Source organism: Rattus rattus, chromosome 4 (assembly GCF_011064425.1).
Source record: "Rattus rattus isolate New Zealand chromosome 4, Rrattus_CSIRO_v1, whole genome shotgun sequence".
NCBI classification, from domain to species: Eukaryota; Metazoa; Chordata; class Mammalia; order Rodentia; family Muridae; genus Rattus; species Rattus rattus.
The window spans coordinates 102,371,897-102,394,927 of NC_046157.1; the positions used below are offsets into that span (position 1 = coordinate 102,371,897).

Consider the following 23,031-nt stretch of genomic DNA (forward strand, 5'->3'; position numbering starts at 1 on the left):
ATTCAGACTAAGAATACGAAAGGGTTTATTTTAGGACAGCAATGTCTTAGAAGAAATATTAATCTAATGTATTGAATGTATATATTTTTAAGCGTGCTGAATTTACATTTCGAAAGTTCTGACTAATGCGATTTTTCAAAACCATTAAGGTCTTACTAATTGGAGTCAGTGGCTTTCTATAGTCTTCATTCGTAGTTATAGGTTTCCAAGATAGAGCAATGAACTGTGGATTTTAAAGTGTGTGGACACACGCGAGGAGACATGTGTGTACATGTGTGCATGTAAGACAGGGAAGGGGGTGTAAAAAAAGGAGGAAGAGAGAGTCAGAGAAGGGGGACAATTTATCAAATATTCCTTCTTACCAAAAATAATCATCTCATAAATTCAATAGACCTTATCGTAATTAACATTTCATTTATTGAAAACCCTTTGTTATTCTCCCTTTTTTTGCAGAATGATACCACTTTTATCTTTAAAATCTGATGAAAAAAATATACTTTAAACGCCCTGACATTGAGAACACTTTCCGCTCGGGACAGGGGTTCTGCCTGAGCCATGTGGTTAAGGCTGCAGCTCAGGGGTGCACTTAAACACTGAAGCACCGTGGTCTCTTCCACTCATCCTGCATGCCAGAGTCCCCAAGGTCACCAGGAGAAGGAACTGATCCGTGGGAGTTCCTCACACAGACCACACAGCTCAGGCCTAGCTGAATGCTAATCCAGTCAAGCATTCTGGGACACCGGAGGACACCCCCAATCTTCTTTCCATTACCTTCAATGTGCAAGAGACACTGTCCAGACACACCAAAGCCCTGACAGTTGCTGACTTCCTTCTGGCCCTCGTTGACAGTGTATCTGAGCACGCGAGGGACATCGCTATGAGGGAGGGCACTGGGAACTGCTTGGGCTGTGGCTCGTCTCAGGCTCCTCCCTTCCAAACCAGAGGCAGCCACACCCATTATCCCTTCCCTTCTGCTCAGGAGGTGTATGCACAGCAGATATTTAAGGTCCCAGATAAGTTCGCTGATGCTAATGTCATGAAGAACTCCAGTAGAAATCGTTTTCTGTGAAACACGCAGCAAACTGAATCACCTAAACCATTCCCCCGAATCACCTTCTGTTGAGTAGCCTGGGGTTTCCTGCCACTTGTCATTTTGACTCGAGACAGAAAGGAAGATGACGATGTGAAAGGGATGATGGTTGCAGATATCTGACAAGCCCTGTTTTGAAGGGCGTTTAAGTGAGAAATACGGAAGCACTATGCAAACCTATTATTACACCGAGAAATCACTAGGTTCAAACCAGTAATAATGGCGTGCTGTTAAAACTCTGAATACATTTTCAGTGTCGGCATTGAAAACGAAAACTTTATAAATATGTAAATTTCTGTTCGACAAATCCAAAATAAAATGCACTAAAAAAAAAAACTGATATGTAGACAAAAGTTTATTTACACCATACAACATTTTAAATATTTTATACACAGCTGCAGCAGAGAAAGCTACTCAGAGCCTTCTAGAGAAAACTGCAATAATAAAGATGTGAAATATATTATTCATATAAAAGTGAGATTATTACTTTATTGCGTTTAAAGCAATGAAGAATGTAGCTCAACAAACATTCATTTAATGACAAAAACTTTGCTTTTATATTATAAAGTAAAAAGTGTAGTAATGGCCAAACAGACTGTTATAAACTTTAAAAACTGCATAAATATATACATTGTGCTTCATGGTGAAGTTTTCTTAAAACTAAACCACATGAAGCTGTTACAACATGAATCGTTGCTTGAGGTTTATCTAGAAAGATTACCTTACGAATCCATTCCACGGGTACTTACAACACGGGGTGGTGAGAACTGTACACTTGGCCGTCTCTCCACTAGCCTGACCAGTGAGAAATTACCATAAGAAAACACTGATGTTGGCACAGGAAGGGTCCCGACAGAGGAGAGTCACACTGTCCGGGTGGAAATGTCAGGTTTCCCAAGTCTCAGTGTCAGTGTATTCGACTGTGTCTCCACCTTAGTTCTCTTTGATTGCGTTACACTTCGGTTTGAAAGTCGCCCTCTTGCACATCCAGGGGCAAATTCAGACACTTCTCCCACTCCGCCGGCCTCAGCTCCAGAGCGTCCTTTGCCTCCGTGTCTAAGACGTTGATTGTGGTATAATGTGGGTATTCACTGGGGGTTTTGAAAGTGTCCCATGGATTCTTGTTTGGTGCTGGGTTTTCCTGTTGAGGAGAAAAGAAAACAGAATTGTTTCTTTCTTATGATGACTATTACCCCTTCCTGGCATTCCCAGGAAGGGAGTCTGCAGTTCATAGGAATCAGAGATGACTCAAAAGTAAGGGTAATTGCAAAGGGTAATTTCAGTTTAACTTTCCTTTCACGGGACAAAGTGAAGCATATAGTCTCTAAGTTATTGTATAGATTTCAGGAATTGAAAGGTGTGAACAGTCTTGTGGAGGTCAAGCAGACGATATATCCAGATGCCACTATGGCTGTTTGTCCCAACAAAGATGGAGATTCAAATCACTGATAAGATTAAATGTGGAAAATCTAAAGATCATAGCAGAAATGTTAATGAAGTAAACAAATCTGAAAACCGATCTCAGGACATGCTAAATAGTCACTCAACCTAGTAGCATTTCACTGAATAAAAAAAACCTAAATTATTTTTCCCTTCAACAAATTAGCATATCTGAATATTCATATGTTTGTACTTTTCTTGCTTTGTATTTTTGGATGCTTTCTTTCCATGTGGTTGGGTGGCAGATCCATCATCCTTCCTCTTAAAAAAATCACACTTGTATAGAAAACGTATCCAGCAACACAGGGGGACATTTTTAACGTGTGTACCCGCTGCTCCTCACAAGCGTTAGTGTGGACACCTCCTACCATCTAAGGTTTCGGGCTCTCCTAGTGATGTCTGCCATCACAGCTGCCATCTGGTACAGCTCAGGAAGTACACAGATTCCAGCAGCAGTGTTTTCATCGGGTAATCTGCTACGACTTACTAGAGAATTTGATTGATTTAAAATCAATGTCATTTGCAAAGATCTCCTTAAGTGAGGGTAGTTGAATGGCACAGGATAACTTGAGCCTCAGCAAAGAACAACATGGGAATCCTGACTGAAAAACCCCTTAAGCAATGAAACCGGAGCGCTGAAACACACAGTGGTTAGTATGATGGAGGCCAAATTAAGTGGAGTATTGATTAAAGCTGAATATATTTATTGCCACAAGAGGAAATGTCAAGGGAGGGTTGTCACGTTTACACTAGTCCATGTTTTAATTTGATATAGAACCTCATGAAATGCATCATTATTCATGAGAGACAGTTGAACGCAGTTTCAACAAAATAATTTCCATACTCTTAGTTCCTTTTCCTCGCTGTTTTAAATTCCGATTAGCCCTTGACTTCATTCTCCAAGATTGCTAAGATTGCTTGAAAGTTTGTTCTCACTCTTTGTTGAAAGGAGACTCTGATTAATAAAAATACTTTAGCTGTTATAAATGCCTCATCCTCCTCTCCAAATCTGGTCTTCAATTCATTATAACCAATTTCTAAGTGGAACACAAGACCGTTACTTGGTTTTTATACCGATTTCACTGAGTACTTCAAACCTCATCTCAAGTCATATACAAAAGGGATTGGTCTCCAGAAATACTTGTATCTACAAAATAAACCCTAAAATCCTGACTGCATGAGATCTTTTCAGGAATTAGTCTTACTGTGAAGAAATCAAAGTAGCTAATGATAGGATCCAACCACGAGTAAACTTTTAGGACAGGGGAGGGAATTTACCTAGCTACATAAATGCTGAAAAATCCACACCACCTTCCTGCTTTCTTCTCACCCTGGTTTCCCTCAATGGATACTCTTCAGCAGCTGCCTTTCACTGGCTATTATGTTAGGTTCAGGGGAGGAGATAATAAATCCCATTCGGAAAAGCAGAATTCTCCACTGGGGAACCCAAGATTAAAAGTCTGATACACACAGGTCCACATACCAGCTCCTTCGTGCAATTTGAATGTGGCCTTGAGCAATGTATGCATTCTCTGCAAACCCTCAATTTGAATACTTGCATAACAGAGATAAGCTTTGATTTCTGTGACAAAGAAGTTGATGCCATCTGTCAGTCAATGCCGTCTCTGTGTACTTGAAGAGTTTTTCAGTGTCAATGAGGAATTGAATACGTTTGTTATTTTGTAAGTATATTTATTATGGAAAGTGTGTATAATCAAATGAAACCATAAAGGTTTTCTGCGTTTATGTATATTAATTGGAGAAAGGCATGGCTCTATTAAGCGAGTAATGTATGTTGATTGTAATTATTCATTCTATTATCTTCTTGTTTTCCCCCTTCTTCCTTGTCTAATTTCAGATCTGTGTTCCAGACAAAAAGTAATATGGTAGATCAAACAAAAGTACGGGGATGGCTTCTGTATGTGGGAAGCCCATGGTCTTTTCTTAGAAAAGTGGCATTCAGGATGCCTTGAAGAGGTGGTGTTGGCTACAAACACATGTGCGCTTGACGGTAGGTGGCTATACAACCATATGTAACATATGCTACCACATAAAAATCCAACAACGGCAATGGCCATTCATTTATTCTAGTTGGCACGAAAAAAATAACACAAAACCAGGCAGATGATGAACAGAAGCCATAGTATGAGGGTCTTGGAGCGCCTCAGTTTGGAATATACTTTGTGTGCAAAGCAAGCATTTGAGTGTCTGGAGGTTCTGTGGATCAGCTGAACTGCCTACCATTAGTGGAAAGGTTCACTGCTATGGATCAAGCTGCAGCAAGTCCAGACTTAACCTAGCTACTTTAGACAAGAGCAGTGCTTAAAGGAAGTTTTGGAGACTCTTTAGTGTGACAGAAAATCTACTTAGTCCAACTCTGACAGGATTATTGCTGTTCAAAATGCTCTTTCATTTGCTCTTATGTTTGGAAAAAGTGGGATTCCCTTTCCTCTTTAAAAAATATGTTAATGATCAAAGTCAACTCACCAAGTTTAAGCCTTGGCACAATATCTGAGTACTAGTTGCATAATGTTATTTTTCAGCATAAGATCAACTGAATATCTGTGAAGCTCAGTATTAAATTATAAATTGGCTTTCTTAACCATTTCTGTTAATATTCTAAGGCATTCCCAGCTTGACTCTGTCTTCATCTCCACTCACAAATAAGTGATAATCCCTTTGACCAGAAGTCACCTGTCCTTCCTTGTGGAAGAGTTGTAAGGGAAACAGACTAGCTATATGTGGATTGGTGTCTATACGCAGGGGAGGGCAGGCACAAGAGAAGGTGAGGCCTGTGATTGGGCAGTGAAAAAGTAAGGTGGGCACAGAGTTTTGGAAAGGCAGGGGAGAGAAGACAAAGAGGAGAAGAAGCAAGATGGAGGCAGAGAAGGACGACCCAGATCTGTGTGGCCTTAAAGGGCCACAGGTAGTTATGAATATTTCATAAAGGATGGGTTTTTTAATAGGACAATTAGTCTCATCTAGGTGGGCAGTTTATATCAATATCTATTGGTTCTGAGTTTATGGTGTGGACGTTTTGTGGAGTGAGAATTTACTGATATAAATCTAATTGATAGATTACAAGCATCTAGAGTTTTGATTTAAATGGGTTACTGGGAGTTGTGACTATAACCACAGGGGACGGATGCTGGGAACATGAACAGAGTCCACAGCAAGAGAGCCATGAGATAGGCGGTCTCTGTCAGGGACTGGTGTGGTAGTGACCCGCCATGGGAACTAGATGGATGGCTGCTAATGGGATTAGTCATGGTGGCAAGATCACTGCAGGGCCCAGGGAGGAGCAGGAGGCAGTGTGGCATGGTGTTTGGTGTCTCATGACTCTTTAAAATATTTACTACAACAGGTACAAGCAGGCAGCGAGAAAATGCTCATCTTCCTGTGGGTTGGGTCTAGCATGAGGATAGTGTACAGACTCTCGTAAGAGAGTCATATAGAGCCTCATATACTCCCTGGCTCAAGTGAATGTAAACAACTGAAAGGGACCATTGAGTTCTGCAGAGAGAGCTAGAAAGGCGTCAATGGAGGCCTGAATAAAAATGATATAAAATGATGTGACTTGTATAAGTTCCCGAGTTTCTGCTGTTGCCATTGTCTTTTGAGTTCAAGTATAGGAGGAAGAGACAATTGAATTGAAGTGTGAAAAAGCCTAGCAATTACAGAGCCACTGTAACCCAATGTACATGGAGCTTGCGGACATTCATTTCAGGACATGCCCATGGTAGCCATATTTGGCGAGTATGAGAATTCAGATCCATCCAAAGCATTGCAGTCTGCTTGAACATTACCAATAGCTGATGTAGCCAAGAATGGCCTAAGGTCCAGTAGGATTAAATCCCTCTATCTCATCTCTCTTTTTTTTCTATTTTGTTCTGTCATCATCATCATTGTCCTCTCTTTGTTTCCTTCATTCTCCTAACTGGAATTCCTGGAAGCTCTTTGGAGGTAAGAGATCTTGAGTAAACCGTGAAACCACTCAGGTCAAAGATTTCATCTCTCAGGGTCATCTAAAAAGCATCCATTGCTTTACTGGGTGTTGTATATGTCTTCCTGCCTAGAATTAAGTGTGAATAGACTAGGTGGTATTTCAGTTTCCTTTTGAGTCCCAGGGTTGTCTTGTTCTGTATAATGAGCATCATTAGCCGTGTTGGGCAGGTGGTGTAGAGTGGCAGCACTCCCTCAAAACAAACAAACAACCGACAACAAAAAAATCGATTTCCTGAGAAAATATCTGTCTCTTCCCAATGATGCAATTTTTCATTAGCAATGTATCCCTACAAATGATGTGACTGAATTAAGGATAATGAATTCATTTGCATGTTTGTTATTAATCAGGGCTGCATAATGGGACGCTTTTTTCTCTTCTTCAATGTGTAGGACAATAGACAGGCAGCAATAATGACTGAATCTTCTCCACTCCCAAGCTCCCAAATGATAAATATTTACAAATCTCTTCTAGGAAAGGTATAGTGCTGCAAAAATGTGGGATAATTAGTAGACTCTTTTGGTTGTTAGGAAGCTGAGAGACAGGCATTTGCGCCATTAATGATTCAATACCCAGACCAGTCGTAATTCACACAAGGGGAAATGGTGATCATATTATAGCAGTCACTCAGCTGTAATGTTGTATAAGCCGATCAGACTTGTAAACACAACCTCTATTTAAAAAGAAAAACGCGCGCACACACAAAAACGAGGTTTCAATGTTCCTTCAATTCATTGTCATGTTACCTTTCAACATTCTGAAATGAGAAGCTAATGTGTTTAGGTCAAATCTCAGCAGTGTCATTCCCATTTGCTGCTAGCTGAAAATTGCTGATTTAATATTTGGAGGAGTAGATGAGAAAGGATCACTCATAACCCATGAAGTATGAGGCTCTTCTATACAGCGAGGCTCATATTAGAGGTTTTTAAAAAAGCATTCTCTTTATGCTTTGTTTTGTTTTGCTGGGGAAACTAGTTGTATATATATATGTATATATATTATTTAGATTCCAATTAAAAGCTAAACTGTATACCATTTGAAAAGTCTTCATTTAAAAAAATGGACTGAGCTATTATTGCTGTGAAATAAACCCATAGTTACCATTTACCAGTAGCTTACCATGTCCAGCCGTGTCTAAGTACTGGGAGGGATGAAGGAAAAATACAAGGACATATGTATATAGCATTCTTTAGCTTTTCATTAATCAGTTAGTTGGCTAGGATGAAGACTCATAAGATATATATGGAAGGATCACAAGAAGATGATCAAATACCATATTACCCATGTGTATGGAGATAAGAAACTTGTAGGTATAAGCAGTATGTTATATCTTTTGTCTATCTATACACCATTTTCACTTTACTTATCTATATTTATCTATCTGTCTCTATCATCGATCTATCTTCTAATTAGTCTATCTGTGTATCATCAATCTAGTCCATGATATGTATGTATGTATGTATGTATCTATCTATCTATCATCTATCTTACCTATAATCTGTTTATCCATCTATCATCTATCCATGTATCTATATATGTATGTATATATCTATCTACATATCTATGTATGTATGTATGTATCTATCTATCTATGTATCTACACATCTATATACATATCTATCTATGTATCTATGTATCTATCTATGTATCTCTATCTATGTATCTATGTATTTATCTATCTATATATCTATGTATGTATGTATCTCTCATCTATTTTTACCTATAATCTGTTTATCCATCTATCATCTATCCATGTATCTATATATGTATATATGTATCTATTTATATACATATGTATGTATCTATCTACATATCCATCTACGTATTCATCTATGTATCTATGTATGTATGTATAATGTATGTATGTATGTATCTAACTATCTATCTATCTATCTATCTATCTATCTATCTATCTACGTATCTATCTATGTATCTATCACCTATCATATATTCATCTGTTTATTCATCTATTATCTATCTATGTATCTATGTATCTATCTATGTTTCTATCTATATCTACCTATGTATCATCTACTTACATCCATTTATACATTGATCATTCATCTATTACAGTCTGGTAAAGGAGAACCACTCCCAGGCTACATTGCCTGGGCAAGAAACAGCACGTGGGAGTTGAAGAGCTGGTGGGAGGCAGCAGACCCAGCCTACCTCAGTGTCCTCACCTTTGCTTTTGTCATGTTACCAGGACTGAAAGGAGCACACACACCATCCATTGCTGCTCTCTGTGCTCCACGTAAGAAGAGAAAGGTGAGCTTTAGCAGCAAAGAACTTCAAGACTCGCTCAGGCTCAGGAAGTTCGTAGTTCAAAATCCTAGAGTCCTAGCACAGTCCACTTACCGGTCATTGTGAGGCCTTCTCTGGAGCTGTGATTGTGCCGTGCACTGAGTGAAGTTCATGGAGTCCTATGCTAAGATGGTGGTGGTATGAATGAATGAAAAGGAAATGGTTCACAACCAAGAACCCAAGTTCCTGATATTGGCATACATCCAAAATCCTCATCGCTAAACAAACGAATCTTCTGGAGATAAAATTAGGTCATCCGGATTTGAGCTAAGTGTCATATTGATACCAGCATTATATTTGGTGGCCTTAAAATGGCAGGTATTAAGATAACAATAGGAAAATTTAGCACACTGTTCAGAGATCTGCATTAGCTAAATTTTACCTGTGGGAGGGACAATAGCCGTATGAAGCCAACCTGTTTTTGACACATAACTAATCCTACTTAAGGCTTATCAGGGAGGGCATCTGAAATTAGAATGAGACACTTCAAGGTTCTGTCATTCCTAAGAAGTCCCCTGGTCACCTTTCCCGAGCTCATATTCGGGCTTGTTAATGTTCCTGTGTGCACTAGCTTTTGTCATTGTTCTATGGGTGTCCTGGAGGGGGAGGGGCAGAGCTGGCCTGAGCTGTGGTCCAGCTTGGCGTGGGGCATCGTGTATGCGGAAGATACTCACCATACTGCTTGTGTTTGGTATGTCCCGAAATCTGTCCAAAGTTTGAAACTTCTGATTTAGTTCCTGAAACAATTCCATGTGCCTCTTCCTTGTGTGCATGACCTTCTGCAAGAGAGAAGAGGGCGGCTCTCATTGCTAATTTGACTCACATCTTCTTAATAACTGCTTAACACTGAGGGAAGGAGCCTGGAAGGAGCCTGTAGTCCCCAAAGACATCACATATGCAAATGACATGTCCCCAGTCTTTTTTTGTTTTTGTTTTTGTTTTTTTTTTTTTTTTTTTTTTTTTTTGATTTTTTTTTTGGGTTTTTTTTTTTTTCTTTGTTTGGGCTCTTTTTTTTGACTTTATTTGGTTAATTTTTTTTTTTTTTATAATTTTTTTCCTTTTTTTTTTTTTTTTGGGCACATTAAAAACATAGCCATTGTTCTTGTGTAAGAATTTTTCAGCCCTTAGAAGTTGAGTTTGGGTCTGCAAAAATTGTTACAGTCATTTAAAAATGTTAAAAACTTGGACTTTGTAAAGCACCTGGGTCCTTGATGTTTGCCATGGGAAACATTGTTTCTTTATGTCTCACTTCTATAAACAGTACAGTGTAGCTCACTGTACTAAAGGGGGAGCAGAATCCCAGGCCTTGCCTTTAATGCTGATTCAGAGCTCTAAAGTGCCTGAAAGATGTGTGAGATCTAAAACCCGGCTCTCTCCCCGAGAATAACGGCTGAGTTCTGCAGAAGGGAAATCTGGCCCATAGGTTTCATATACTTGTTTACTGGCTGATGCAAAACGTTAGCGGGCACGGTTTGGAGCGTGCATTGTGTGGCTGATGAACTATTAAAACCACAGGTACAGGTCTATTAATTCCCTTCCTCCCTACTGCATCACTACCTATCAACTGCATTATAACCCAACAAATGGGCTTGTAAGAAAAAAATGATCTTGGGCATTGGGGACTGAATGTTTTCCTATTACGAAGCAGTTAAAGGAAAAAAGCCAGAGAACAGACTCTCCGTATGTATCTGCAAGTGCTATTGTGGAATGTTGACTTTCAAGTTACGAATCAACATTTTTGGTGATTCTCCAGGATGCTGCCTAAGAATTCACAGTATTTGGAGCCTACACATCTGAACAGCATTTGCTCTTGTGATTTGCCTGAGGCTGTTAGATCTAGGTCTGGGCTCTGATTTGAAGTTTTCATTAAACAATCACTGTCTTCATTAGCATATATTTTCGGAGGTAAGGATTTGTGGAGAAAAACAGATGTCTTTGGGGAAAGATTGGCAATATGTAGGTAGTTTTTTCCTAAAACCTTACAGGGGGGACCAAGAAGAGGGGAGGACAAATGGAAAGTTAAACTGAATCTTATAACGTATTACAAAAGGCTGTCTTCTTCTCTGCAGACCTAATGAATAGGACCTAATGAATAGGATCTAGGCAATTCGCTGTTAACACTGTCTTCTGTTTTTCCACAGCCTACATCCCTGTGAGAGAATCCTGCCATTTTAAGTCGATCAGTAACCAATTTCCATCTCCCTGTTGGAGCTCTAGGACTTGGCTGTTGAAGAATCAGGTGGTTGAGGATGAGATTGGGGCAGCATGACTCATGGTAGGACATGAAACGTAGCAAGCAATTAACTTCCCATCAGTCTTGAAGAGAGTACATGAAGCAGGTTTGCGGGAGTTAGAGAGAAACACTAGGCAAACGTAATTCGACTAGTGATGGCTGATGGAGATTTATGAGCGTGAGGATTTGAATAAGCAACTCGGTGGAGGGATTTTGAGGACCAGGTAGCTGGCAAAGGAATTCAGTACATCCTGTGCTTCTGAGACACGTAGTTCTATGCAGTACCAGGTCCTAGGACACTCATTAAATCCTGTTCCTGTGACACATGGAATGCTTAAAAAACAACCACATTTTCATAGTAATGACCATTGCTACACAGACATTTTCTTTTTTGTCGGAGTAATGTCAAACCAGCATCATCTCACTAAGCACCTTTCATTGCATTATTCAGTGCACACACATGGACACCACACACAGTGCTACACGCTAGAGTAACAACGAAGAAAAAACATGGCTGAATTGCCTCTGAGTCATTCAAGGTCTAATGGAGAACACCAGAATCAATTGCATTGTGATTTGAATAAATGGAAATTTATAGCTGTGCTTAAAACCATGAGGATGCTAAGAGGGGAAGCTAAGAGAAATGCAAATAAGACAACCTCCAAATGTTTAGATCAAAAATTATGAATTATTGTTCTAATCATCTATTCTCTCTCTCTCTCTCTCTCTCTCTCTCTCTCTCTCTCTCTTCTAATTTTTAGCTCAATTTTCAACCATGCTTTTCCATCTCTTTGTAATGAAACCACCCCTCTTCAAAGACAAGAAATGAATTCTCTCGAAGCTTCCTGATACCAAAGGCTTAACAAACACCTCTGTTTTGCTGCAGGCATTTGGTGATTACGGTTCTCAGGCTGCTTCATTTATCCTTTGACTGTGCTTTGAGTGAGCCCTCTTGTCCCCATTGCTGGGAGTGTCAATCAAATTTGTTACTGTCCCCTGGCCAAGAGCTAAATTAGTTCACGTCTTTCCAACAGAAATCTCTCTCTCTCTCTCTCTCTCTCTCTCTCTCTCTCTCTCTCTCTCTCTCTCTCTCTGTGTGTGTGTGTGTGTGTGTGTGTGTGTGTGTGTGTGTGTGTGTGTGTGTGTGTGTTTGGGTTTATTCAAAGTTTTGTCATGATTCTTAAGATCAAATACCTTTGTTATATAAAGAATGTTTGAAAAGCAAAGCCTATGTCAAATGAGTCCTTGGGAAACTCAATACATTAACTGATTGGAAGGTTTATGGATACAGACTGTTTGAAAGAGCAGAACTTGACGCTGAATTTGATGGATTTTATTTTTAAAAATCAGATTGGTTGGGACATACTAAAAATATACAATGGGTAATATAAAGTTATGGTGGCTGCCAATGTTATATAACCAGAGATCATTTTGAAATATTTCATAGTTGTGTGAAAGGTATTCTAATAATAAAGCTAAAATACCCTGCAATAAATATGGAGGGAAATGAAAATTCGGATGCTGAAATATAGAGCCCTTCCTACTTGCAAACGTTAGTTGCAAATATTTTCTCTTGCCAGATAATCATTTTGTATTGAAATGGCCACTGTGGCACTGCCAGAAATCACCATAGCAATAACAGCCTGCATTCTGGAGGGGGGTATCAATTACAGCTGCAGTAAACAGCTCGCATCTCTGACACAAGCTGTTTGGTTTTCCCCTTATAATTCCCTCTTCAAGTACGTCTTTGCCCCTTTGTAGAGAATCTGATGACTATTCCCGGATGTTTATTAACTTAGAGATTTGCTTACTTCCTTTCCTTTGTGACCTGAATATCCAGTTTCCCAAAGAAATCACCATCTATAAACACTCAATTTATACCCCAGTGTTCTAAAATCTAATAATGATGATTAAAAACTAACATGTAGCTTCTGCGTAAAAACACCAAAGATACAGTCTGTTTGGCGCTATATGCAGAATTCAGTTACTCCCAGCATACTTCACTGCAAATACTGTAGGGGTGTTTTGCAATAATAGATCATACGTAGTAATCTTCCTTGCCCCCTCAAATTAATATTATTAATCATTGTTTTGAAGGATGAATGGGTCTCTGTCCGGAGATGACCACCAGGCTGAACATGTAGATTTATGCTCTCCTGAGCAGATTGGTTTCCGTATTTCTTCTTCGTTTTCATTGAAAACAGTAACAGCAACGACGACGACACAGCGACCAAGCCTCTTTGAATTCTCTTCTTTCAATGTATACTTTTAAACTAAAGAAGATGGCATCTCCTGAGCCCCTCAATCACGGAAAGTACAGAAATAGTGATGCGTTAAAGTACTGCCTATCTAATTTGGATATTTTTTTTAAAAATGGGACTGAGAGGGAACCTGATATCTCAGGCGTCCGCTTTTTCCTAAGATGACTTCGAAGCCCTTTGAACTCTTGGAGCATGCCACGTCTGATACCTCTGTACGAGGAGACTTCCTATCAGTTCAATTTCAAGTGTCATGGCCTGACACATGAACTGTGGTCCCCCTGTAGCTACGGCTGCAGCAATGAGGCCAACCTTCGAGGGTTATGGCGAAGCTTTCACAAAGGATCTAAAGCGCTTCTGTCTGGGCCACGCAAACAAGGGCAGCCATTGCTGTTTTGCTGATGCCTAGAGCAACTCCGGGAGCAGCCATTACTTCCACTTGATGGATCAGAAGGATGACGCTGAAGGAGGCAGTTTGCCCTTGCAAGCAGTAAGTGAGCTGAGTCCCCATATCGACTCAGCATGCTATCATGGGTGTATCTGAGAGATTCGGGAAGCATCTTGGTCTAGACAGCTCAGGGTTTTTAAATTATGCTCTGTGCAGATGGGAGAAAAGTGAAAACTAGGGAGTGGGTTATCTGTAGTTGGCCCCTAACTCTGGACAGTGAGTCCCTAAAACTGTGCAGCACCACAACGATGTTTCTAATGCTCGTATTCATGTTTTGTCTCGGGATTGCTCACAGACAGGGGTCTCTTCATCTGTGAGTCCTTGACAGCTAGCATGCTCTCTGGTAGTGACTAGTTGCTTATTGAACGCTAGCTGAATAAAAGAACTAAACGGGAGAACATGGCCATGCCTTCTCCTTCCACTAGGAACTGTCCTCCATTGGAAGGAATGTTTACTTTAAAATTTTTAAATTATTTTTAAGTTGCGTGTATATACGTGTTTGACCGTGTAAGGGTTTGGGCATGTGAGTCCAGGTGTCTACTGAGGCCAGAGACATTGGATTCCCCCATGGAACTAGAGCTACGGAATAGTTGTGAGCCATGCGTGCTGAGCTGTCTCTTTAGCCCCAACGAGCATCTGTGCTAATGACTCTAGCCAGAAGCCCCGTCTTCTCTTTTCTCATCCTGCCCTCCCTGCCTTCCCACCCCCTCCATAAGTGGTTTTTGAGGAACTGAGAGTAGATTTGCAATAAACTGGTGATTTTTTCACTTTCAAATTTAGAAGTGTGAATCACAGAGTTGTAGTTGAACTATAGAGGAAAAAAGTCTGAATCCTAAAGAGAAGATGTACGAGCGTGAATGGATTCTTTGAACTGACGGAAATTGTTAGAGAATGTCAGACACTCTTTCTCAATTCAACTTAAGGGCATGGGGCCGGGAGGACCTGAGCTCACATGGATCAGAACAAATTCGGTGAATCACCGTGTCCAGCCTTCGAGTTTTATATACCAAGACATTGTCCATATCTGCTTGGATAAAAAATCTACTGATGTCTTTTTTTCATCACCGCACTGCGGTGCATTCTTGTGTCCACAGCGGCCTTTTGAAAAGTGACCTTTTTATCGTATTGATAAAAAGAGAAGATGAACGTTGAAGGAGTTCAGCCTAGTTCTGAAAGCCGTATTGTGACAGGCTGATGACTGGTGAATCATTACATCCAGAGTGTCACTAACCTCCATCCCCCAGAATCATGCCCGTGACCACAGAATGATTCTGCGTTCCAAGTATGTTGACTTGGATACATAGATACCTTGGTTTTCAAATAAACTGTGTGGAGGTGTAAGAAAACCAAATGAGTGATACATTTCATCAGTGCCAATCGAGGGTATGTTTTGTCATAGCTGCATGATTTTTGAAACAGTTTAAACTTAATGATATAGAAAAAGTGGATATAGTCTAAGGTTAAATTGCTCAAATTCCTTGCCTTCCAAACATGCCCTGCAAATGTCCCTTGATTGCTTAATGATTTGTACCTAGTGTAGAGAGTCAACACCAAAGCAAGAAGGACCTTGTTTTGAACAAGACATTTCTTTCATATAGCATGCCAGTTATTTAGAAATGAATATAAACCATGTGTTATAGTTTAGCCTTGTTTCTAGGGATAGTAAATTATTCCCTGCAGTCACTCATTGCTCCATTGAGGAAACTCAGAGAAGCATGGATTTGGTGGGTAGGTGGGAAACAGCCTAAGATATTTTAAAGACTACGAAATTCCAATGGAAGAAGGAGACAATGTTCATGTCTGCTTTTGGAAGAGAAGATTTAAGAGAACTCTCTCCCTATGTATCTATTTTAACATGGAACTGATATCATGCACACTTGTTTCACAATGGTTATTTAGAACTGTGTTTCCGGGAATTCCTTGAGCTTTTTGTCTCTACTAATATAAGTAGTTTTCGCTGCCCGATTCTTAGAATCACATTAGGCACCTTTAGACCAGCAGCACACCGGAAGTCACCCTAACCGGATGTCCATTTGCTTCCTTGCTTCTGTTCCCTGTATATGTATAAATTCAAGCCTATGATATAGTCATCTTTGTCTTTACCTTCCCACCTCCCATTAAAGACCAAATTTCACAGGTTCACCCGTCATAATCAGGTCGTCACGGACTCCCTGTCCCTGTCCCTCCCTATCCCATTTTAACTGATATTCTTACTTTACCCTGTCAGTCTACCTCGAGGAGTAGTACTCACATAGTCATCTTTAAATTATTTGTCAGATCGTAACACATTACTTCCCACTGGAAACAAATAAAAAGGCTAAACAAAGCACAGTCAAACAGGATTAGCTTTTTTTTTTTTTTTTTTTTTTTTTTGCAGCATTAGGGGTAAAAACTTCTCTTGTGGGGTAAGGTTTTTATGTCACCCTGTATTTCTTTTCTCACTAAGTCTTGTTTAAGGGAATTTTGCCTTCTTGTTTTGTGGGCATGCCACACTGCTGTGAAGGTGCTTGTCCTTCCCTCTGGACTTTTAACTGCCCCTGATGTCCTTGGGTTGTGTTTGATGCGCTCGTCTTTGCAGCCCAGAGTGGATCCCTCTGAATTGCTTCGTCCATGGCTGTTTGTTTTCTATACTAATCTTTGCCTTACCACACACATATTCTTCTTCAAAAGCTTTTTTGTTAGAGTAGACTCCATCAGAAAGCTCTTTAGTTTTTAATCATTTACTCATTCTACAAAGAAAACTTCATGCGTGTTCACTGCATATCAGGATCTCTGCTAGAAGCTGTCAAACACACTAAGGAAGACATTGTCATCTAACATAGAAATAGCATTACCATATTTTCTGTAAACTTTCCAGAGAGTAAGACTTAGCCTTTCTCCACTTTACAGCTGGTCTAGCTTCGGCTTTATTTGGACAGGAATACAGTGTCATCCTGAATGCTGTTAGTCTCAAAGGACTTTTCTACAGCTCTAGTAGTGAACAATTTTTTAAGTTATTATTTTATCTTAGGTCTCAATGTGACAGTTTTCAAACAAACTTATGTTTGCCGTTTTCTCTCTCACTTCACTTCCGTTCCTCTTCCTGCTTTGTGCCTTCCTGCCCTCATGCTCCACGAGTGTCCCTGTAACACCTCTATTAAGGGGACTCTTAAGATCCTCTACTTACTTTTGTAGTCCACACTCCCTGTAACATCCCTTCATTTACATGCACAAAAACATTAAAAGGTAGAATATGTACATATGAGACGACACGCAAATTAAAAAAACAAAAACATCTTTCTGAGTCTAAATCACTTCACCTCACATAATGTTTTCCAGGGCCATCCATTTTAGCCCTAATTTCATTTCTTATTATGGCTTAACACAATTCCTTTGCAACTATGTACCACGTTTCCATTGTCCATTCTTGTGCTGATGGATATAGAGGGTGGTCTCCTTGCAAAGATGAATAATGCTAGGGTAAACGGAGGGCATGGAGTGCCATGGAAATATGCCCAGGAGAGTTGTAGCTGGGCAATGAGGGTAGTTCTGGTTTGTGTGTGTGTGTGTGTGTGTGTGTGTGTTTGTGTGTTAGAAATCCTCATGTTTTAAGGAAAAAGAATTAATGAAATATTGGAATTGTATAGGAGCCCTGGGTAGTGTGAAAAGGCTCAAAGCTTGACAAAAGGATGCTTTCAGGAGTCCACAAGGCAGCCCAGTAAGAGTAAAGTGTGTGAGGTGATCATTATACAGAAAGCCCTCTCAGTAAGAAGGGTAGCATGGATCTTGACACATATTCAACTAGTTGGGTCTGCATCTAGAAAGAGGGTGAGGAATTAGATTGCTCCTCATTGACAACCCAAAATTACAAATACGAATACATGTATTAGTATTGGTAGCATCCTGAAATTTTTAAACAAAAATAATTTTTTTTTTTTATTTTTGGAAAAAGAACTGGTCAAACCCTGCACCCGGTAAAAAAAAAAAAAAAAAAAAAGGAGTAATATGAAGTGGTCAGCAAAGGAGAAGTAATGTTTCAGTGTTTCCCCCCAAAACTTCAACCCCTACAGCATTCAAGTGATGACTGCGGCAGTTAAAGAGGTAAGGAAATTATACAGCTCCCATGTTGCAACTATTCTCCTCCAACAGCCATCTCTGCTAACACTGTGGTTCTGTGGGGCACGTGAGGCCTAGCATCTGCTTAGGGAAGCTGCTAGTGGTTGCCATAGAGAATAGCTGGGAAAAGGAACACATTTCTTCTTCTAACATTCTCAGTGACACAGTGCAGTTTGATTTCTTTCCAGTGATTTTGTTCTTACCATGGAACTCCGGCTGGCCTGGACTCTGCTATGTGGTCCAGGCTGGCCTTGAACTCACAAAGATCCACCTCCCAGGTGCTAGGATTTCTTTTCAGTGCTTAACTTGTTTGTAGTGAGGCTTAGTGTTAGATCTAGGTTTTTACTGTATTTCCTCACTGCGGCTTAGTATTCATTCTTTTGTGATAACAGAACAGATTGTTGACTTCAGGGCTATGCACATGAACACACACATACAAAACAGGCACGCAGACACACACAAAACTTACTTTAGGTAAGGTCACAAGAAAGTTCATGTTGTACGTAACACACACAAACAGATAGAGTTTGATTCTTTATTCTTTTGATACCTAAAGAATTAAACCAATATTTGTTCCTTAAAGGGCATCAATGATGTCAAATGTGAAGATTGTTAAATAGTTTTGTTCAATTTTTTTTTAATGGATTTGTTAGTTTTGGTGAAAAATTTAAACTTCAATGAAATATAAACCCCAAGCTACATGGCGACAATGGAGCTGCCCAGATATTTGTGATTTAAGTGTTGACGCTGGATTCTTAATCATTGTTTTGTGGCATACAGCCCGAGTTACTACTAAACAAACCCATTTTCCTTGAACACTTAGCATGACCCAGTTCTTAATCACCATAATCGATAAAATCACTGTTTCACCTTGATATGCATCGTACATTGCGGGACCGTTCATTCACTTACAGAAGTGGAATGATTTAATCAGAAGTTTCCACACCACCAGGAGGCCTCTATAATTTCAGGAATATCTGTTAAGACCATTGAGTTCTATGTATGCATCACAAGGGTACAGATATCTTGGAGAAATTTATCCTATATTATACCCAATTATGTCAGCAGGCTATGAATCACATCCAATTACTGAGCTGTGTAAGTGCATTTATGTGATACTTAAAGATCATTAATTTTGTGCTTATGCATATAAGCTGCTTAGACAGTATCATTTTAGTGACTTCCAGCACCAATACCAGCATCAATATATATTCAATGCAAATTGGAGAATGAAAATCTTCATCTTGTTTATATCTGTGAAAAGACATTTACCAAACACAGGCAACGCATTGAGTCAACACTAGCTATTGGAAAGAAAAGACTCTGAATGTACCTCAGAGAAACTAAGGACAGGAATCACAGTACAATGTAATCGAGTCTCAGACAATGCTTTGCCTACTAGCCAAAGCATCCCCTTGGGATGTCTACAAGTCATCACTGAAGCAAAACTGGAAAAAAAATGATGTAGGTTAAAAGAAAAATTAGGAAATTGACATTCCTATATACACTGATTCGATTCCATTATAAGTTATCTACTGCTAACAGTTATAGAGTAGATCTTTACTAGATTAGAAAATGTCAGTTGAGCATTTCCTTGGAGGAGATCTTAGAACTCTAAACCATTTCCTTGCAGCCATGGGTAGAGTGAGAACTCTTATTTTTGAGCTCCATACAGCGCTGTGTTTAAGTAGTTATAAATTGATCTTGAATTCATTTATTAAACTTATAAAGTAATTCATAGGAACTCACCTCAAAGTCAAGGTCAGAATACCGGGATTTTCTTCTCTGTTAGTTTGTTTTTAGAAAAAGGAGAAAAAAAAACCAATAAAGTTATGTTTAGTCACTTAAATCAATGGACATCAGTACATTACATGAAAATAATCCCATTATTAATAATGATAATCATGTTGTCTGACTCCATTAAGATTATTTTCTGAGTCCAAAATATTCTATCCAAATTTTCCCCTTTCACCCCAAATTTCCTTTAAAGATGGAGGGCATTACATTTTTTTTACTTGAGTAATAATGCTACTAGTTTTCAGTGAAATCCATTTGCATTCAATCCCTGAAAGAGGTTCTAGTTTTAACAAAAAACCACTTTGCCGGCATGGAGAATTAAAAGTGATATCAGAAAAATAGTCTAGGTACCTTGAGACCTCCCACCCAACAGACATCCAGATTATTGTTAAAGACGCTCTTGCAGAGTAGTTCAGGCTGTTCTCAGAACTTCCGGTCTTCTTGCTTCAGCTTCCTGTGTGCTAGGATCTCACTTGAGGTCAAAAATCCTGCCTGCTGGTCTGTTTATGCTCTGAGGTTTATACATCAGACTTGGACAAATTTCACAAATTTAGGTCATCTCCTGACAAAGTGCTTTTGTTACTAGATCTTAGAAAGTGGACTTTTTTTTTTTTTAATATCTATTTAGTTAAGCAACAGATATTCTACATCCCCACACGGTGTCTCACAGTGTTTCTCTCGGACTCTAAATCTGTTAAACAACACCTAAATCTAGTTATAGGTACACACACACTGATGAAATAAAGTAATTAGGCAGTGGGCTTGATACAATCAGGAAGTATGATTAAAACGAAGTGGATGCGAGCTCACGTGGTAATGGGTCTTTCATGATATCAGCTTGGAGGTGGTATTTTTAGCATCTGCTCCAGGGAGCCACGGATTCTTAAAATGGATGAGGTGTAAAGGGAGGTGCCTATAAACTTATAAAAAATAATCTCTACATTTTTAGAGAACAGAGAAATTTCTGCTGTGCTTTTTCTTTGAGTAGATTCCCCTTCCCCCTGGAGGGAGTTGGGGGGAAAAACATGAGGGAAATGTGCAGTATTTTTGGCCAGATTATGTTTTGTCCCACCCCCACCCCCCCACTCCTACTCACTCCCAACTCAATATCCACAGCCTTAACGTCACCAGCGTCTCTGGGTTCCGACAGTGCAGATTTACAGCAGATCTAGTCGTTATTATGACTGTTATGACTTTCCTGCAGCTAGAGCTAAAATTGTCATTACAAAACCAGAAGCCCCCATGCAGCCTAATCTCGGAACAGGTTTTCAGCAGACAGAAGGACTAAAGGAGGGGACCGGGGACAGTTCTGACATAATCTCATTGTGGTGAAACTGCTGAGCACCGGGAATCGAGGCTCGACAGAATGCCGCGGGGAGAGAGGAAAGGGGGAACGCCTTATTGAAGTGGAAACTAAAGGTGAAGCTCTCTTGCGTCCTCCCTGTCTCCAGCAGCATGCTACCCTTCGTCCTGGTGACATCCTGGAAGAGGCAGGAGTGCGAGAACACATCCAAACAAATCTGGCTCAGCACCACACTTTGCAGTGTTCTGCTAGACTAAACGTCAGGGATCCCATTCTTCCCTCCCATGGATACCCCAGCCTTCTCAGCACTGTGGTCCAGCAAACTTTTCTTTCTTCTTCTCTTTTAAATAAATATGTATTAAGCAAAATCGAAGCACGGACATGTTTAGTTAAAAGCAATCATTATAAAACATCAGCCACGAGCTGAGCATCTCATCTGAAAACTTAACTGATGGAATCCTGCAAAAATGGTTCAGTCAGCTAGAAGACAGAGCCTTCTGCTGCAGGCACCGAGGGGCTCTCTGTTGCCAAAGGTGAAAAGGACCATATGTTGCGGCATTTGTTTGGATCACAAGGCAGTGCTGCCTAGGAACTGAAGATTTTGATGCATACATGGTGCAAAAGGTTTTACGTTCTAGAAGCAAGAAGGAAAAAATGGGACCCGGAAGAACCCCAGCAACACATTCCAACTCAGAATACCATTGTGGCCTATGTCGATGTGCAACATTTTTCCTTTCTCTCCTATTTAATTTTGTTAAAATTAAATGCTAACAAAGGGCATAGCAGGTCTGGCAGGCTACATGGGTTAGATGAAGGAATGAGCAAATTTTAATCAAAACCTGCTGGTACAGTGTGTTGGGGATGGTTACAAAATAAATCATGGAGGTTTAAAGATCAGAGTGTGGAAAATGTGTCAAGCGTTCAAATCAAAAGTGTGTGTGTGCGTGTGCGTGTGTGTGTGTGCGTGTGTGTGGTGGGGAGAGCATATGGCTACTTCCCCACAATACTGAGGTTTTTCAACCTATGTGCACCTAATAAAGTGATTTCCCATCTGAACATGCTAACCCGTCTGTGGAACGGTTGGGAAAATGGTGTCATTTCATGAATGAATGTAACTGAGAACCAGTGGAGTTAAAATAATTTGACTGAGTCACCCAGGAGGTAAGCAAGTGAACTGTGATAAAACCTCAGGTCTGGTTCAGAGTCCAGCGCTTTCTACGTGAGATCGCACTAGCTTCGACACGTGGGAATAATATTTTACAAACAAGATGTCTGTAGCATGCTGTTCTGGAATTCAGCAAGATAATCCTAGATGGCCCCGGTAGGCCGCATTTCACAGCAGTGGTACTGGAATACTTTAGAAGCATAAAGCAAGGTCAGATAGATGAACTACTTCAGGCTAATTATATTTTGAGGTAGAAGAGGAAAAGCCAATTTGATGGCGCTTATTTCTCAGAAAATCCGTGCTGGGTAAAAAAACAAAACAAAACAAAACAAAACAAAATGTTCACTCAAATCGATTATAAGCAGTGCCCCAATAACACACAGATGTGACACTTGCTACTGAGAAGCTCAGTTTAGCTGACGTGTCAGATGCTAGTAGTATAAAGTGGGATACCAGGAAAATCCCAACGCATTTTGGTTTTGCCTGTCTCTACCCTGCGTGCATATCCATGGAATGTTCTGCAAAGTCTTCTGAGGCTGCAGTTTGCTGAGACAGTGACCCACTTACATGTTTATTCAAATGTCCTTCTGGGCCTTGCAGAATGCCACTGTAAGGCATAAACCGTGCTTGGAAGTGAAGACTGTGCTTGCTTGTTTTGTATGTGTGTTCACGTGTGTATACATGTTTTTGGGTGTGTATGCATGTATGTGGAGGCTAGAGCACCTCAGGTGTTCCTATCTTTCATTTGTTTGTTTGTTTTGGGGGAGGGGGACAGAGTCTCTCCATGGTCTGGATTTCACCACGTATGGTCCTCTGGTTGGCCAGTGAACTCCAGGGATTTGTCTATTTCTACCTTCCCAGTACTGGGGTTATACATACGCATGTGATACTATGC

The 23,031-nt window shown here is 40.0% G+C and overlaps 1 protein-coding gene across 1 annotated transcript in view; it reads right to left on the bottom strand.

Annotated features, from left to right (window-relative positions):
• Positions 1–1,427: 1,427 nt before the first annotated feature.
• The window catches only part of Adgrb3 (adhesion G protein-coupled receptor B3), a 718,298-nt gene continuing 696,694 nt past the window's right edge, over positions 1,428–23,031 (bottom strand). Inside the window, exons 29-31 of the mRNA XM_032900877.1 lie at positions 19,621–19,656; positions 9,512–9,616; positions 1,428–2,231 (exon numbers count right to left, since the gene is read on the bottom strand). Coding sequence (XP_032756768.1) covers positions 2,043–2,231; positions 9,512–9,616; positions 19,621–19,656 — 330 coding nt within the window. The 3' untranslated portion in view covers positions 1,428–2,042. The remainder of the gene's footprint in view (positions 2,232–9,511; positions 9,617–19,620; positions 19,657–23,031) is intronic.